The sequence below is a fragment of the Eleutherodactylus coqui genome, chromosome 9 (assembly GCF_035609145.1).
Source record: "Eleutherodactylus coqui strain aEleCoq1 chromosome 9, aEleCoq1.hap1, whole genome shotgun sequence".
In the NCBI taxonomy this organism is placed as follows: domain Eukaryota; kingdom Metazoa; phylum Chordata; class Amphibia; order Anura; family Eleutherodactylidae; genus Eleutherodactylus; species Eleutherodactylus coqui.
Window position 1 is genome coordinate 122,351,138 of NC_089845.1, and position 18,366 is coordinate 122,369,503.

At 45.7% G+C, this 18,366-nt stretch overlaps 1 protein-coding gene and 1 long non-coding RNA gene across 4 annotated transcripts in view; one reads left to right on the plus strand and one right to left on the minus strand.

The window, feature by feature from the left end:
• Nucleotides 1-15,434, minus strand: part of RIPK2 (receptor interacting serine/threonine kinase 2) — a 33,849-nt gene extending 18,415 nt beyond the window's left edge. The window contains exons 1-3 of the mRNA XM_066578442.1: nt 15,049-15,434; nt 2,042-2,195; nt 82-237 (exon numbers count right to left, since the gene is read on the minus strand). Coding sequence (XP_066434539.1) covers nt 82-237; nt 2,042-2,195; nt 15,049-15,296 — 558 coding nt within the window. The 5' untranslated portion in view covers nt 15,297-15,434. The remainder of the gene's footprint in view (nt 1-81; nt 238-2,041; nt 2,196-15,048) is intronic.
• Nucleotides 15,139-16,937, plus strand: LOC136578399 (uncharacterized). Of its 3 annotated transcripts, none has more exons than XR_010786629.1 (3): nt 15,139-15,385; nt 15,501-15,639; nt 16,737-16,937. It is a non-coding gene; the product is annotated as an uncharacterized lncRNA (long non-coding RNA). The 3 variants fall into 3 exon arrangements; XR_010786628.1 differs by having other exon boundaries at nt 15,139-15,381; XR_010786627.1 differs by lacking the exon at nt 15,139-15,385 and having other exon boundaries at nt 15,435-15,639.
• Nucleotides 16,938-18,366: the final 1,429 nt, after the last annotated feature.

The window sequence follows — 18,366 nt, forward strand, 5'->3', positions numbered from 1 at the left end:
AGTTCATGTGCAAATGGAATGACTTTTGCTGGTATTTTGTGACATCATTAGGAAGGTTTCGAAAAAAGCAATTGAGCTTACCTTTACATGAAATTCACTATCCAGCAAAATATTTGGTGTCTTTAGATCATGGTGCAGCAGCGGTGGGGTCATATTGTGCAGAAAATTAACTCCTAATGCAATCTCATACAGGATGCGCAATCTTAAGGGCCACACGATTTCTGGAGAGGGGTTGTCCTAAAATAGTAATAACAACATAATTGGAAAAGTTTTCGCTCCTCTAAAATTTTCTACAATCGCTTACGAGAACATATGTGAACATTGAGACTTGCTTCATTGGTCCCAAATTGGTGGAATTACTCTTCTGCATTGTATATGAAAGGACATTTCACATGAGACAGAATAGCTTACACGACTCAATGCAAGCCGCAGGCTACCTACCGATTTTGATGCAAAATTGAAAAGGACTTAAAACCTGCCTGGAATTCTGCATTAAAATCTGCAGTTAGACCTTGTTTATATTAGGAGCTTGGTTCTGATGCTGTATTTATATTATGAGCTTGGCTCTGGTGATGTATTTATAATATGAGCTTGGTTCTAGTGCTGTATTTTTTCTTTGAGCTGTTCTGGTGTGGGTAGGCTGCTATCTTATGGCTTTCTGCACAAGCGGAATACAGGTAGACTGCTTATTAGTGCAATATATAACAGTATTTTTTTTTCTTATGATAGAGTTTGAAGGGGGTTCCAAAAAAAATTCTGCACAAGGTGTCATCTAACCTAGGTCCGGCACTGATAACAATTCTGGCACAACTTTTTTCTCTACCGTGTTCTGTTCCTTGGTTATTCTTCACAGAAATCTATGAATAAACTAGCTGATATACCCGGCTTCGCCTGAGTTAATTTGATACAGGTGCTTATGTGTTGTTTGCATGGAAAAGTCTATAAAGTCATAGTTACTTTAGAGGAACCGAGGAAAAAAATATGTATACATATAGAGGAGCATTAGATTCCCCTTAGGCTGCATGTACCGATGTCCTTCTGCAGAATGTGCCACCCCTCCCACTCTCCTCACTTAGGACCTAAAGAATGCTTGTTCCAAAATTCACGCTCATCTGACACTGGGAAATTACATTACATAAGGGTGCTCTTACTTTTGTACTTAACATTGAATAATAGAGTTGTGACCTTGCTACTTTTCCTATTTGGGACCTAAAGAATGGTCATGCCAAATTTCATGTTTGTACGACACTGGGAAGTTAGAGAATTAGATTAGATACATTACTTAGGGGTAATGATCCGACAGTCTTAATTTATTGCCTTGCTTTGTCTGGCTTGTATTATATATGACTTAGTAGATCTACAGTTGTATATATTGTTATCCTATTTATATCATGGATGAATTTTCATTCCATTGTTCAAGTCCTGTTTCTGTATATCCAGATATGCTTTTTCTCTTACTATATGTTTTTAACTATTATTCTGTTTTGTAGTAAAGTTTAATTATTTTAAGCTCTATGTGTGGATCCCTTTTTTTGTGTTCTCATTACATAGGGGTGGCAATACCTTTGCATTTAGCATTGAATAATCATTTTGTGAACCCTTTATTTTTTCCCATTTAGGACCTAAAGAATGATCCTGCCAAATTTCATGTTTGTACGACATTGGAAAGTTAGAGAACTAGTGGCGAGCCAGTCAGTGAGGGCTTACACACAATATATATATATATATATATATATATATATATATATATATATGTATATATGTAACTGGGAATTGGTAACACTCAGATGTCACTTGAGAGAAAAGAGAGTAAGAGAAGAGAAAGAAGAAGAGAAGATAAATTGAAAGAAAGAAGATAAAGAGAAGAAAGAGAGAAGGATGAAAGAGAGAGAAAGAAGAGAGAGAGAAGATAGACAAAAAAGAGAAAGAGGAAGAGAGAGGAGAAAGGTCGAGAGAGGAGAGGGAGAGAGTGCTCTAGAATTGTTATTTCATGGGTAATAAGTCCGAGTTAGGGGGAGGGCCATGTCCTCTATACACCCACCTCATGTAACAGCTGGTTTAATGACCCATTCGGCATGTACTCTGTCACAATTCCAATGTTATCTTCCTCATAACAAATTCCCAGAATTGGAAGTATAAAGCTGAATCTGGCTTTGTGCAAAATGTCTGCTTCTTTTAAGATTTTATTTCTTTCGCTGCAGGAGACAAACAGAGAAAAACCTATAAGCACACATGGCATGAAGCGCCCGCATCCAAAGCTCTCAATTATTTATAGAAGTGGAATATAAAGTGTATTTCATTATGGGATCATTTCCTCATTTTTTTTCAATATAGCAATTAGGTTGGCAGCCCGGATCCCCGCCTGTTCCACTTCTGTCTGCATTAGTATCCATAATGTAACAGAAGTAAAATCTATCACCAAAAATAACAGCGACTACAAAATGTAACTGCTCAAATAATACTAAGTTACAGCGACTAAAAAACTGTTCCAGACAGTTCCTGCAACTCCAGTTCCAGAAACGCCTACAGCGGTCATGTGCTGCTCATTATTCACGTGACCACTGCAGCCAATCCCTGGCTTCAACGGTCATGTGAACATCAATGGCACATGATCCCCGCAGGAGCTTCCAGGACTGAAGTGACAGGGACTAGCGCTGCTGCACTGGACCGACAGGACATTTAATGTGTGAGTGGTGCTTAGTTTTTTAAATTTTAGTTTGTTCCCTGCCTTTAACAACTTTTTGAAAAGTCCCAGAAAACCCCTTTAAAATGTTGTATAGTAATGACACTACTTTACAAATAATATTATGGTTGAGTACCAGGCCATCGGAGATGCCCCCTTCAAGAGGGCAAACTGATGCACCCCTTATAACACTGCACAGGCTGTATATCGTGAAGACCAGCAAGCACACTAAGGACTATTCATCACCCTTGTGTTGACCACAACAGCCCGGTGCACACTACGCACTATGCTGAACCCAGCGTGCCGATTGTGTCACATGTCTCTTGTTCCTCCCTGCTGTTTAACCACATTTACTCACACTTCCTGGAAAAAACTTCAGGCAGCAACTCTGTTATGTGATGGCATCAGGCAAAAATATGTTTATTGGAGATGAAAGTTCAGTATTAGTATAGCATAGTATGAATTACGCCACACTTGTCAAACACAAGGCCCACGAGCCGAAGCCGTCCCGCTGCCTAATTCTCACCTGCTTTTTTACTGCATTACAAAACCTGCTTGTGTGAATGCACTCTTAGGGAGGCCTCAACATGAGCGTAAGCGCCAAAACATTTTTGTTGCCGTGAACATTGTGCTATCGCATGTGCATCTGCAGCTTTTACTGTACTTTTTGTGTGGCGTATTGCGCAATTACACGGATCGCAGTAAAATAGAGCATGCTGCATTTTTTTTTCATGTGCGCAAAATGGGCACGCAAAAAGGAAAAATAAAAAAACAATGGATTCTATTCTCCACATATTGCATGCGCAGAATTTGTGTGCGCAAGCACGCCGTGTGAGTTCGTCCTTAAGGCTTCTGCACACGGGCGATTTTGCGTGCGTTATAGAGCGGTTTCCGTAACATTCTGCGTATTTGCGTACAAGTTTTGTGCAAACGAAAATATACACAACATGCTCTATTTTCCCAAGGACCAATAGGAGGCTATGAGGGTGCCCAAATGTTATCTCGATCCGCACAAAACTGCATGATTTTGTGGGGAAATCGATAACATTGGTAATTAGGCTGTCCTGTGCTCATGTGAATGGTCCCGGCAGTGCAAAAAAGTACAGTAAAATGTGCCAATATAGGCACGATATCTGCAGATTGCACTCCCTTGACGCCTATGCTCGTCTGCAGGAGCCCTTGGGCTAAGGCCACATGATCTATCCAGTCACACGCAGCGGCCAATGGTCACACAATTTTGCTGGTAACTAGTTGAGTATACCATGTATCAGCTGGGCCCCGTGGTCTTATCAGCTTTGGGGGGCAATCTGAGTTTTTGCTCAGGGTGCAGGAAAACCTGGCGCTATGCCTCTTCACCTCTGCTATGGAGTCAGCAGCAGTAAGTCTGACTTAGTGATAAGTCCTAATCAAACATTACACTGCAGCCCAAGAATTCATTATTACAACAGTAGTATTATATGGAAACAGGGGGAACCTGTAAAACAGGCTGACTTGGGCAAAGTCCCAAGATGGCGTCCCATGTCTGGATATGCTGCAGAATTTTAAATTTGCATGTGGAAAATCCATCGCGTACAGCAGTACAAGCCAAGTGGACGAGATTTCAAGAAATCTCATTTTACAAGCTGCAGAGAAAAACTGCAGCAAAAACTGGCCTACAGTGAGGATTTTATATCTCCAGTATATTAATTTGCTCTGTGGATTAGTTGCAAAATTTGCATCAAATCGTAAGTGTTGTGTTTTTTGCTGTGAATCACTCACAGATCTGCCGCAGAATTTGCAGATAAGAAAAATCATGGCGAGCTGTAAAGGGTTTTTCCAGGGAAATACTATTGATGACCTATCATCAGGATAGGTTATCAATAGTTGATCTGCTGAGGTCCATCACTCAGGAGCGGGTGCAAGCTATCAGCGCCACAAATACACAGAGGTTGGAGCAGAAGCCTCCGCGCCGGCCACTAGACAAAGATAGACGCAGAGGCTCCTGCTCCGACCTATGTGTATTTGCGGCGTTCACAGCATGCATCCGCTTAGCTTGTAACTGCAGGAACAGCTCTCATTGAAATCAATGAGAGCCGTGCCTGCAGTTACAAGCGCCGGCCACTACACGGAGGTCAGCACGGAGACTTTTGCTACTTCTACTCTGACCTCTATGTATTTGCGGTGCTGACAACATGCTCCCGATCAGCTGATCAGTCTGGGTCCCGAGCAACGGACCCTGGCCGATCAAATATTGATGACCTTTCCTGATCATAGGTCATCAATGGTATTCTCCCTGGAAAACTCCTGTAACTACTTGTAACCCATGAGGGCGCACAGGATGCCAGCCATCAGCTTGTAGGGGACTACTAGGTGGATGTAGGCTGGTGTAGTGGCCCGAAACATATATCTGGCCCCTCTATTACTGTCTTGTATTTGTCTCACATGTCATGTCTTCAGTGTGTATGCACTGTGCAAATTGTCTTGTCTTTAGTTATGTGTATTACACAGCTGCAGCATGTAAGAGGTTAAATACGTCTGGAAAATGTAACAATTTGTGTTGTCACGTGAGTATGCAAGTTATATACGTGAGTGCAAGGTGCAAGTAAAGAGATTTCCATTCTAGTCAGACGGAGAGTGAGTGCCAGCCACATGGGGGTACCTTCAACCCTCATGTGGTGAAGAATGGAAGAAGAAGAGAGGTTTCCCTGATGATTAGAGATGAGCGATCGTACTCGCTAAGGGCAAATACTCGAGCGAGTATTGCCTTTTGTGAGTACCTGCTTGCTCGTCTCAAAAGATTTCAGAAATCCTATCTTATGAGAGAGAGCAAGTGAGTGTCAATGAAGTGTTCGTGTCCTCTGGAGTGTGTGTTTCCAGGAGCAGAGTCTTACAGACAACTCAACTGTAGACCCGGTGTCATCCTGTGTTCGGTACTGTTGTACAGTGACGCCACTGGAAACAAGGGGTTTGACATGGCTTCGATGGAGGAACGCCCCTGTCACACCCCTAGCTTCCGATTGACTAGTGGCCCAGCAGAGCTCAGAGAGGCGAGTGCAGCATGCAAGGAGTTTTGCAGTGAATGGAGGGTTAGGTTTAAGGGTATATTCTGTGTTAGGCTTAAATTATCAGCTGTTAATGGTTCCATGTGAGTTCCGGCTGGCATTTACATGAACCATTCACACCTAATAATGTAAGCCTACCCCTAACCCTCCTTCCCACATCAAAACTCTTGGCCGAGTGTCACACGTGTCCCTCCGAGGAGGAGATGGTAGTGCCACCGTGACATCCCTAACAACTACCCCCGCCATCCCCTCAGTGGTGTGCCTTGCGTCTCGGTCGTTGCACTGGGACAATGGCCGCACCCCCCTACCTTAGGTCTGCCAGGCCAGATGATGTTCTGTAGGTAGCATCTGCACTACTGCACTGCCGGTGGATGTAAAGTGGACTGTAATTGTTGGAACTTTGCAAATTGATTTACAGTAAACGACTTCTCCGACCGTTCCCGGTTTGACCTTTAAATTCTACCCTGTGTGTGCATACTCTTATTTGTTTCCCGAAGAGATCATCGCAGGGGAAGGAACGGTGGCGTTACCCGTGAAAAAAAGCACTGAGCTAAACCACTTGTTGGTTTCCCTATTTTATATCGATTGCCTGTGCCCCTTGGGCATGTACCTGGTTACTCTCCAGGTGGGAGATGGTGCAGCCACCGTGACAAGTGAACTACTCTACCCCTGCTGTCTCCTAGGCTGGGGCCCGCTCCTTGGACGCTGCAAAAACAAACATTCACATGTCGCACATCTCATGGCTCTAGACGGACTGTTCACCAGGGAGATTTCAATTAAAAAACGGGAAATTTTCTTACCGATAATTCCCTTTCTTGAAGGCATCATGACAGCATACACTTGGAGGTTGCTGACCTGAAGGGACAGGAAGAGGCAGAGCATAACAGGAACCTCCCCTCCACCAAACACTAGTGTGTTCCAAATAACCACAGTGACAGAATACTTAACCAGAAGGTGTGTTTTTATTGACATCACACACCTCAGACAAAGAAACATAAGCATACACATTACCTCATGTGTTAGACAAAACAAGGATAATCATGTTGGTAGGGGAGGGGGGGGGGGAGCCTGTATGCTGTCATGATGTCTTCAAGAAAGGGAATTATCGGTAAGAAAAATTCTAGTTTTCCCTCCGACATCATGACAGCATACATCTGGAGGAATACCAAATAACTGGCATAGGCTTTTTAGGAAGGGATTACTACTTGTAGCACCTTCCTCCCGAAGGTTGCATCCTGACTAGATTTAAGGTCCAGCCTGTAATGTTTAATAAAGGTATGACTAGAAGTCCACGTGGCCGTATTACAAATCCGTTCAATTGAGGCGTGCGCTCTTTCTGCCCAGGAAGATGCCACCGCCCGAGTAGGGTGGGCTTTCAAACCTTCTGGGGGAGGGATGCCCTTGGCCTTGTAAGCCTCCTGGATGGCTCGCCTGAGCCACCTGGCTATCGAAACACTAGAAACGCCCCTTCCTTTGGCCTGCCCCTGAAATTGAACGAAAAGTTTGTCAGTCTTTCTGAAACTTTCCGTTGCCTCAAGGTACGCTAGTACAGCTCTTTTAATGTCTAGATTATGGAGCCTCTGCTCCTTTTCGCTTTTAAAATTTAGATAAAAGGCTGGAATGACTATTGGCTGGCCTCTGTGAAAGTCTGACAAGACTTTGGGTTGGAAGGAAGGGTCTAAGGAGAATACAATCTTGTCGGGGTGAATAGTCAGTCATATATGGGGCCCTTTGTGAAAGGGCCTGGATTTCACCCAAACGCCTAGTTGACGTGACTGTCACAAGGAGGGCTACCTTGTACGTCAGCAAGGCGATGGATAGGTCTCTAATAGGTTCAAACGGGGAATCGCAGAAGGCCTGAAGGACTATAGTCAGATCCCACAGGGGCGCCGTAAACCTTATAAATGGATGCAGTCTACTCGCCCCTCTAAGAAATTTCCTAATCCACTTGTGCTCAGCAAGCGTGAGATCAAAGAATGCCCCCAAAGCCGCCACTTGGACTTTGAGGGTGCTTGGACTCAAGCCTTTATCCAGGCCTGCCTGGAGGAAATCTAAAATTTAACGAATGTCTAGCTGGTGTAACTGCTGGATGTCCTGAGCTATCCATTCTGAGAATTTTTTCCCGACTTTGGAATAAATCTTTTCGGTCGAGGGCTTAAGGCTCTCACTAATAGTGGAAATTACATTAGACGATAGATCCTTTTCTAAGAATTTTACCCGTTCAAGATCCAGGCCGTAAGCCTGAACTTGTGAACCGCCGGGTAAAGGAGAGGACCCTGCAACAATAGGACCAGTCTTGGCGGAAGATGGAGAGGCTCTCCCACTGACAGATCTCAGGAGATAAAACCAAGGTCTTTCGAGCCAATAAGGCGCCACTAAAATTACTGACAGGCTTGACCGCAGTAATTTCCTTAGGAGAAGCGGAGTCAAAGGTAAAGGGGGAAAAGCGTAAGCTAAGCCCCAAACCCAGGGGTGAGAGAGGGCGTCCGTGCCTAAAGCTTGTTTCTCCGAGCCTCAGGAAAAGAAAAGATGGCACTTGGTATTTGTGCTTGACGCAAACAGATCTATTTCGGGTACCCCCCATTTTGTCACGAGTAGGCTAAACACCTGAGGATAGAGTTCCCACTCTCCTGGGTCCACTTTTTTCCTGCTTAGAAAGTCCGTTACTTTTATGTGGAAGGCTGACAGTGAGCTGGTTGTGAGTTCCGCCCACTGAAGGAACCTTCCCGCCAGATGCTGAAGTAGAGGATTCCTGGTGGTACCCTGATGGCGAATGAGTTACACTGCTGTCATGTTATTGGAAAAGATCCTCACATGCTTCATGCCTAAAACGGTTTGCAGGCTACATAGGGATTTTCAAACCTCATTAAGTTCTCTGAAATTAGATGAACTGGATCTCTCATGAGGGTCCCATGTACCCTGTATATGGCGACCTTCAAAGTGGACCCCTCACCCTTTGGCGCTGGCAACCGTTATTATCGCGGGGTCCAAATTCCATTTGGATACCCTTGAAAGGTTGTTTGACAACAATCACCAGCAGAGTGAGGATCTAGCCCTAGTGGAAATAGGGATTGTCCTGTCAAGTGAGGACTGTGACTTGTCCCACTTCTGGAGGATAAGTGTCTGGAGATCATAGCTGTGGAACTGGGCCCAGGGAACCACACCAATGCATGAAGTCATTAGCCCCAGGAATCCGCATTGCCTCTCTTATTGATACTGTAGATTTTTTATATAGAGCAGAACATTCCTCTAGAATGAACTGTTTCCTTAGAGGAGGAAGGGACGAACATTGGAAACGAGCATCCAAAATAACTTCTAGGAATTTTTTTCCCGGTTTCCGGTTTCATGTTGGATTTCAGAAAATGCAAAGTCAGAAAAGGATCCGCGCTCAAAAAATGGAGCAAACTGAGGACAGGTTCACATGCATGCAATAGAGAGGTCCAACACTTACTTGAAAGGAGGGGGGTATGATGAACAGATGCCCCCTCCTCAGAGTGTCCTCCACAAAGTGGAGAAAGGTATGGCTTGAGAAAGGTGCCCTGTTTTGCACCGAAACGCGTTGCCTCATTAAATGTTTTGTTGAATTTCAACTTCTGGATTATCACTATGCACCCTGGAGCATAATCTTACACTTTGTGGAGGACACTCTGAGGAGGGGGCATCTGTTCATCATACCCCCCTCCTTTCAAGTAAGTGTTGGACCTCTCTATTGCGTGCATGTGAACCTGTCCTCAGTTTGCTCCATTTTTTGAGCACGGATCCTTTTCTGACTTTGCATTTTCTGTTGTATCTGGGGGCGTTCTGGCCTCGGAGCCCCCAGTTTGTGTCTGCGGCTCTCCTTTGGGTCAGAGGATTGGAGTGCTGAAGTGGAGTCGCGTTGTGGCCGCGCCCGCGCATTCCAGCAGGGGCGGATTGGATTTGCCTGTGGCGCTCTCTACCTTTTTTCTGACTTTCAATGTTGGATTTCAGATCATTAATGATCCAGCTCCGATTCTTAAATAGCTGAAGAGTGGACCCCAAGTGTGATCTCAGAATAGTTGGGGAATCCACCACCAGCAGGAAACCATCCAGATAGGGGACTATGATAATCCTGCGATTGCGCAAACAAGCTACCATTTCAATCACCCCTTTGGAAAAGATCTGTGGAGCAGAGGAAATTCCAAAGGGAAGGCGGATAAATTTGAAGTGACGGATTTCCCATTCTACTCACAGCGCAAATCTTAGGAACCTTTTGTGAGCTGACATAATTGGGGATGTGATAATATTCATCCTTTAAGTCAATCGTAGCCATAACGTTATCCCTACCAATCAGGGGGGTTGCAGTTCTGATAGTCTCCATTTAAAATTTTCTATGCTTGATAAATTTGTTTAATTCCTTGAGATTAATTATGGTGTGGTGTGAGCCATCTGGTTTGGGAACCAGAAAGAGATGGGAGTAAAACCCTTTCCTCCATTCGCTTTTAGGGATGGGGATAGCTGCACCGAGATCCAGCAGGATCTGTACACCCTTAAGTAAAGCTTGCTCTAGGGTTGGTGCCTGGATGACGGCCGCAGTGGAACCGGAAGCCCGTACTTGGACCCAGGCCCACGCAGTCTCCCGAGGTTAAAATTAATCTATTTGAAGGGCTAGATTCTAGCTCAATCTTGTACCCCTCCGCCAGCAGGTGTAAAACCCATTTGTTAGTAGTTATGGGTCTCCAACTAGTGCAGAAATGAACTCATCTTCTGCCCGGCCACCGGGCACGAAGATACAGGCTGAGGGACAACAGTAAGAGTCTTACCTCTTCCTCCTTTCAGATAAGACCACCTTCCGGTCTTTCCTTTCCCCATGTACGTTGTAGATGGGGGACGTGGAGTGAAGGGGCTTTTGGGAGCCCTGAAGGGGTAGGGTACACAACCTATTTTTGGAGGTTATGTCCCCTGACCACTACTTTATCCAAGCTGCCCTCCTGGCCGTGTAAGATAGGGCTGCCATGCGGGCTCTGAAGCTAACCGTCTCCGTAGAAGCATCCACCAGAAATCCAGTTGCCATCTGAAGCAGAGGGATGCCGCCCGCAATCTCTTCTCTGGAGGCTTTCTGGTAAATCGAAGACGCAAGCTGATCAAGCCAAACCGTCATAGAGTGGGCCATCGAAGTGGCCGCAATATTAGACTTTATAATGAGACTGGACGTGGACTGAGCCTTACGCATGGTCATGTCTACTTTTTGTCCATAGAGTCCTTTAAGTGGGACGTATCCTCAGATGGTAGCCCAGTTCTTTTAAACACCATAGAGATAGCTGTGTCAACCTTTGGTATCTCCTCAAGGATAGCCCTTCATCGTCCGAAAATAAAAGATGCTCCTTAAATTCTTTTAGAAATTAACGGAGCTTGATCCACACAATTCCACTCATTAAGGATCAATTGTTTAAGTGTGGCGTTTACAGGGAATGTAGATTTACGCTGTGGAAGCAGACCCACAAACATGTCGTCCTGCGCAGTGCAAGGTTTCACTGTTAGTGTGAAAAAAAGATATTTCTTCTCCCCCTGCAATACTTCCCCAAGATCTTCAAGATCAAATTCTTCCGCCATGTCAGAGTCGGACTCTAACACTGCCGGAGCAGACATTCTTGTAGCCCCTGAGGGCCCTAATTGGAACTCTGAGAGGGAGGACTGTACTTCTTCCCGGACAACCGACCGGATTTCGGACATGAGGGAAGATTTTTCTTCCTGCAGAATTTTCGCTGAACAGGAAGCGCATAATGTTTTAGTATAGGAGTTGTCAAGTTTTGCTAAGCATACTGAACACTTTACTTCTCCTCCTAGCCTCGCTAAGTTTTTGAGTATCCCTATCCTAAAATGACAAGGGAGAGCTCTGTTAGTAAGGGAAGTGTAGTGCAGGTGTCTGTAGGTTGGCCCACAGGATCACTTAGGCCTCCTTCCCACGAACGGATTTCCGCCGCGTAATTCGCGGCGAAAATCCGCTGCGTTGCACGCAGCTATTAGGTTCTATTGAACCTAATAGCTCCATGCTCACGATGCGTAATTCCACCGCGGAATTACGCACCGCGATTTCTCCCGTCCTCACCCGCAGCATGCTCTATTTTCTGCGGGTGAGGACGGGCTGTACGCACTGACGGCTTCCATTGCAGTCAATGGAAGCCGTCCATTCACGCTATCTCCCGCTGTAACCAGCGGGAGATAGCGTGAAAAAACGCTTTCCCGCCCACCGCCGAGCGTCATATGACGCCAAATGACGCGGTCCGGCCGCGTCACGTGACACGGCTGGTGACGCGGGAGCGGTGGGCGGTGATGAGCGGTGACGAGCGGTGACGAGCGGTGACGCGGCGGTGGTGGGCGGGGAAGCGATTTCACGCTATCTCCCGCAGGTAAGTATAGGGGCTCTGGGGGGCGCCGTGACGGGCTTCACAGCGGAATATTACGCTGCGGAGCCCGTCACGCTCGTGGGAAGGAGGCCTTACAGTTTGGAGATTCTCTGGGTCCTCCCTGGCCGACATCCTGCGCAATTCCTGTCCTTAGGATCGTTTCCCAGCATGTGGTAGGCACCAGCTGTCTTCTCTTGGTGCAGGGGGCTTTTAACTTTTGAATCTGGTGCCAAGCCACGCCCCCTCCATCCGACTCCACGCCCTCTTGCGGAGCGTCTGACGTCACTGCTAAGCCGGGAGACCCAGAGGTAGTGGCTGCCGCCTGGATGACGGCCACGTTGGAACAGAAAAGCCCGTACTTGGACCTAGGCCCACGCAGTCCCCGGTTAGCACCCAGATGAGGTCCTTCCCACTGGGGTAACTGGGGCTGCCAGAAGAGATGCCGCCACCGGTAAGTCCTGGAACCTGCGGCATGGGACAGCATCGCTGGAGCTCTGCCGCTGCTGTCCTGGAGGAACAGGAAAAACACTAGTGTTTGGGGGAGGGGAGGTTCCTTTTATGCTCTGCCTCTTCCTGTCCCTTCAGGTTAGCAGGTCAGCAACCTCCAAGTGTATACTGTCATGATGTCGGAGGGAAAGTTCAAGTTATTGCTGCAGAATGACTGAAATGTTCGCTTCCTCAAAATGCAAACTACTTTCACTCACACTGCGGGTACGCCATAACTTTCAATCCGGGTACGGCCCAAGTATCTTGTACAGCTAGGGGGCCGGGAGCGCCACTGTGCAAGGTAAACCTCATTCCGGGGGCCGTGCCAGCCGCTTTATTGTCCAGCTCACTGGAGGTCCAATCATAAAGCGATGGCATATCTTACTTATTTGTCACTACTTTATTAGGGCTAAGGCCATTTTCACATGGCTGAGAAAGTTGTGCGAGGGCAAGACACACTAGCGAGGAGTTTGATTTGTAAAACAAAGCAAAACAGTTCATGCCCTAATATGCTCTGTAGTGGCGCCCATGTGTTTTTGCCCTAAGATGGAAATCCCTTTCCAAGGTGTGTGTAAGGCATACTTATAATTAGTTTGAACTGAAAGTCATTGTTCCTTAGGGACATTAGCGGGTCTGTGTTTGTTAAAATGTATTTGGTTTGGATTAAATGGGGTCTCCAGATTGGACAATCCCTACGGTCCTTTGACTATAAGGCCTTAGTCAGACGGGCGATTTTTCGCGCGATTTGCGGATCGCATGACGGATAGTGCCAAGAAGCAGTTCAGGAGAACTGACAGCGGCCGCGGCTGGACTCCGGCTGCAGCGGAAAGGTGAGTATACCATTTTTTTTATTTTAACACATTTTAGAATGAATTGCAGGGAAGGGTTTATATATTTAACCCCTTCCCGACAATTCACCCCGCGCACGCCGACAGCCCATTGCTTTCAATGGAGCGGCTGTATTGCCGCTCCATTGAATTCAATGGGCAAACATCGTTCTTCTCTGTCACAGCTGTTACAGCTGTGGCAGAGAAGAATGATTTGTCTTCTATATGTTCTCAATGGGGTCGGCGCTGCTGCCGCCGTCCCCATTGAGCGCATATAGAGAAGAGAACAGGAATCGCAGATCGCAGATAGGTGCGATCTGCGATTTTTTTTTTGTTCTATAATTTATCGGACGAGCGCATAAAAAGCGCTCATGTGTCCGATACCATTGCAAAGCAATGGTTTTATAAAATCGCCGGACGCATGCGCATGCGCAAATCGCGCGAAAAATCGCCCGTCTGACTAAGGCCTAAGGCTAATTAATTTCACACAGACAAACGCAATATCAGATGTTAAACTCAAATTTTCTCCGGGTGTCAAAAACGCCTCCCATCACTACAGTAGTGATCCTCCGGCGTGGCCTTCAGCTGAGTCAGAGGATCAGCAAGTGTCTCCCATTGTTTTCAATGGGAAACCTCGCATCACACTCGCATGCATCTCACACGCCATGTGATGTTCATGCCGGCCCCATTGAAAACAATTGACGAGATAGGACATGAGGTTCATATTCGTGCAAGATTTTCTTGGTCGTGTGAAAGTAGCCTAAATTGATCACAAATTGCCCCCTTGAAGGAATCCCCAGTGATCATTGGTACTTCATGGGAAAAACTGGCCCTAAGGGCAAAAACATATGGGCTTATGCGCAACTACGCTTGCCAGTATGATTCCCATTCGCCGGCCATTCAAACTCTGCGCCATTGTGCAAGAGTTGGAAAAAAAATTGCGGGAAGATAGAGGCTGCCGGATCTTTCTCGTACGTAGTATTCACTGTGTGTAGGAAACATAAGGTAGGTCCTATCTGTACTCGGCCAACTCAGTGTACTCAGTCTACTCAGTGCTAATGCAAAGGAAACCAATGACATCAGTGGTTTTGTTTTGTCACATTATGTGGCCGTGATTATCACGGCAGCATGAAGCGAGAAAAACAAGTTCATGTGTTTAAGCCCTAAGGGCTTCGTTTTCCAGCAGCACCTCCACAGGAGGAATTAAGTACTACACAGTACCTACCCATTTACACGAATGGCTGCTTGTGTAATGCAGGGCAGAACAGGTCTTCCAGAGCTAGAAACGCTCTAAGGGTTAATGCCCACGGACGTTTTTTCATTGCGTATTATGCGTGGACTTTCATTCTTGCATGCACACCAGCGTGTGGACACTGCGTATCCATACGCAAGAGAAATAAACCGCAGCAGAGCATATGGGCTGTGTATATGTAACACTCATACACCCGCGGGCATGAGCCCTTACTAAAGACTTTCCAGTCTGACCAAGAGTTGAGGATCCTGAACAGAGGACAAACTAGCGCAAACATGAATTGTTAGCGTTTGCCATTTACAGTTGATGAGTTCAACAAGCTGAGGAAAGTTTGTGAACCCCTGCTTTAGAGGTTTTTTACAGTAAAAAAATGTAGCCTTGTATACACACTCACCTGTCCACTAGTTGGCGCTCTGTTGGGAAAAACTTGACAGCAACCCGTGTCCTCCAATCAGAATGTAAGGCGCTGTGTACGGTCCCATAGGCTCCCTTGTTGATGAACCTGAGGTCGACAAGTTTGTGATATGGGATGACTTGTAAGTTGCTGCTGATACTATCAGTCCTCACGTATGCGTTCCCACCGGAGCAAAGTACCGGACCGAGCTCCTGACTGCTGCCGGTACTGCTGCTGCCGGTACTCATCGTCCTCGAAATCAACAGGATCCGATGTGGCGAGGGTCTGTGGGATTTCTGTAAGTCAGCTCTTCTTCCTGGAAGAGTTATTAAGGCACGTAAGTTCCTCCCTCTACAGGCGAAAGTGAAAATAAAGCAGCAGTTCCTGTTCTGTTCTGGACACTTTCTGAGAAACTACTGGTCTGAGATCATTCCACTTATCTATTATTCCAGGGCTCCGGATGACGTCTCTATCCGGCCAGCTGCTGGAAGACAAGGGGTTAAGCTTATAGTGCCTACAGATATGAGAGCCAGTCTGTGTATACAGAGGGTTATTGTTCCCACCCCAAGTCACAGCCGAAGGGAACGTCAGGTAATCCCCTCTCATTATTTGCTGTACTCATAAACACACGCTCGGGGTTATCAACCGAAATCTACGAGAAATTCCTAGATTGCGCAAGATGACGGCATAAAGTCATTGTATCCCCCTGCGCTATATTAGAGTGTGCGTTATAAATGACTCCGAGAAGTTATATCTGTCTACAGCCAGAACATTACAACCACTGACAGGTGAAGTGTATAATAATGATTAAGGGGGGCATTAGAGGGACTTGTATGCACGCGTTTCTGCACACGCAGAATATACAGGGGCAATACGCAGAGAATAGAACCCATTGATTTTAACCCCTTAATGACGCGGCCCTTTTTTTTCCCACAATTTAGTTTTTTCCTCTCCCCTTTTAAAAAATCGTAGCTCCTTTATTTATCCATTGACGTCGCTGTATGAGGGCTTGTTTTTTGCAGGACGAGTTGTATTTTTCAATGGTGCCATTTAATGTACCATATAATGTACTGAAAAACTGGAGTAAAAATGAAAAAAAAACTGACATTCCGCCATCTTTTGGTGCGTCTTGATTCTACTGCGCACAAATTGCAACACAAATGACAATAACTTTCTGGGTTGGTACAACTACTACGATACCAAACTTATATGGCTTTTTTTTTGGTGTACTACTTCTATTTTTTTTTCAAAGTATTTTTTTCATTTAATGTTTTCAAATTATTTTCTGCCGCCATCTTCTGCGCACAATAACTTTGTTATTTTTTCATCAACATAGTTCTGTGAGGGCTTATTTTTTTGCACCATATCCTGTTGTTTGAGTTGGTACCATTTTGGAGTACATACGACATTTTGGTCACTTTTTATTGCATTTTTTTTCTGTGAGACAGGGTGACCAAAAAAGCACATTTCTGGCGTTCTTTTTTTTTTTCGGATGACATTCACCATATGGGGTAAATAATACGTTACTTTGATAGATCAGATTTTTACAGATGCAGTGATACAAAATATGTCTTTTTGTTTTATTATTTAGATTCTTTTATTGTAAAAATTGCATTTAAAAAAAAATTTTATTCCTTTTTTTTAATTTGTAAAACTTTATTGTTCTGGTTTTTACTTTTTTTTCTTAGTCCACCTAGGAGACTACAACTTGCGATGCCTTGATCGCTCCTGCCGTATGATGTCATTGCAGCATCTGAGAACCGTTCCACGGTCTAGGAGACAGCGTGGTAGAGTTTGGGCCTTGTCACAGGGCTCTACCATCTCCCATCTGGAGGGCAACCGATGACACATCCAAGGGCCGAGGGCAGGTTAATAAAAGGGAAACCCAATATTGGATTACCTTAGTTTCTTTGGTCACGGGTGACGTCGCCGTTTCTTCTACAGCGGGGAATTCCTAGTTGTTGTAGTAAATCCTCCCTCGCGCAGCTTCCAGGGGTGAATTCCAAGTTGGCGGAGTATATTCACACACATGCGCATACTTTTTAAGACACAGCCTCCGGAAACGGACGGGCGATTGGTCATTTTACTTCCATTTTCCATAGCCAAACAGTTCGGCAGTGTCTTGATAAATGGTGCGACAGGGAGACCTCACAGGATCACAGGAGAAACAACAGTCAACGTCATCTGTAGGTCCTGGCCCGACACCACGCTTGCTTTCCTCTGTCAATCTCTACCAGTACACACTCACGAGTAGAAACATTCTCTTAGCTTCCTCTATTCTGTACCACACAAGTTGAAGGTATCTATGTGGGCTTCCTGCAGAACTCCCAACGCTCTTCTCTCTCACAGGACCAGTACAGAACGCTCTCTGAACTCTCTGGGCACACCTTGCATACACATATATATAAAGTACAGTCACGTGATCGACAAAAGGATACATAATCCAGACAGTCAACTCGCATACCAGACACTTAACCCTTTCAATGCTGCAGCTATACAATACACATCATTCTTGGAACACAGAAGACACTAACAATACATAGACAATCGCATGTATACAGTTATCCGGGTGCCACGTTATACTGGGCCACTACATAATGCCATGGGGGTGGCTTGATAACACCCACATGGTCCCTGCGATCTCATTGCGGGGGGGGGGGGGGCCATATAGGACCTTCGAACATCATTCGGAGTATTTAAATGCCGCTGTCAGAATGGACAGCAGTATTTAAAGGGTCAATGGCTCCGATCAGCCGCTCGGCTGATCGGAGCTGTTGCCGCCTGGTGTCGGCTGTAATAAGCAGCCAGCGCCCGCGCTGTATGAAGAGAGGTCATCCAGTGATCTCCCTACATACATACCTCAACGCAGGACATAAATGTACGCCCTGCAGAGTTAAGGGGTTAATGGCTTAGTTGTTATTTACTTTTTCTGCGCGCACAAGATAATAGGACCTGCTCTATTTTTTGCGTATTTGCACCCCGAAGACCCTATAAAAGTTTATGGGAGGTGCACAAATATGCACACAAGACATAAGAACGTGCGTAATATGCTGCGAAATTCTGCGAAATGGAGAACACATCTGGACCTCATTGGGTTAAATAGCATTTTAAATCCGTGCGTGGTGGGGGCGAGAGGAGGGTGTTACTTGCGCATGTGAACCAGCCCTGTGTGCGCAAAAAATACAGTACTATACGCCGATATACGTGCAAATATGTTGTGCTGAGGCATGCGTTTTTGCGCATACACTCGTCTGAAGCCGTCCTAAGGGTGGCTTCAGATGAGAGTAAGTCCAAAAAACCCATGTGATAGTGTGATTT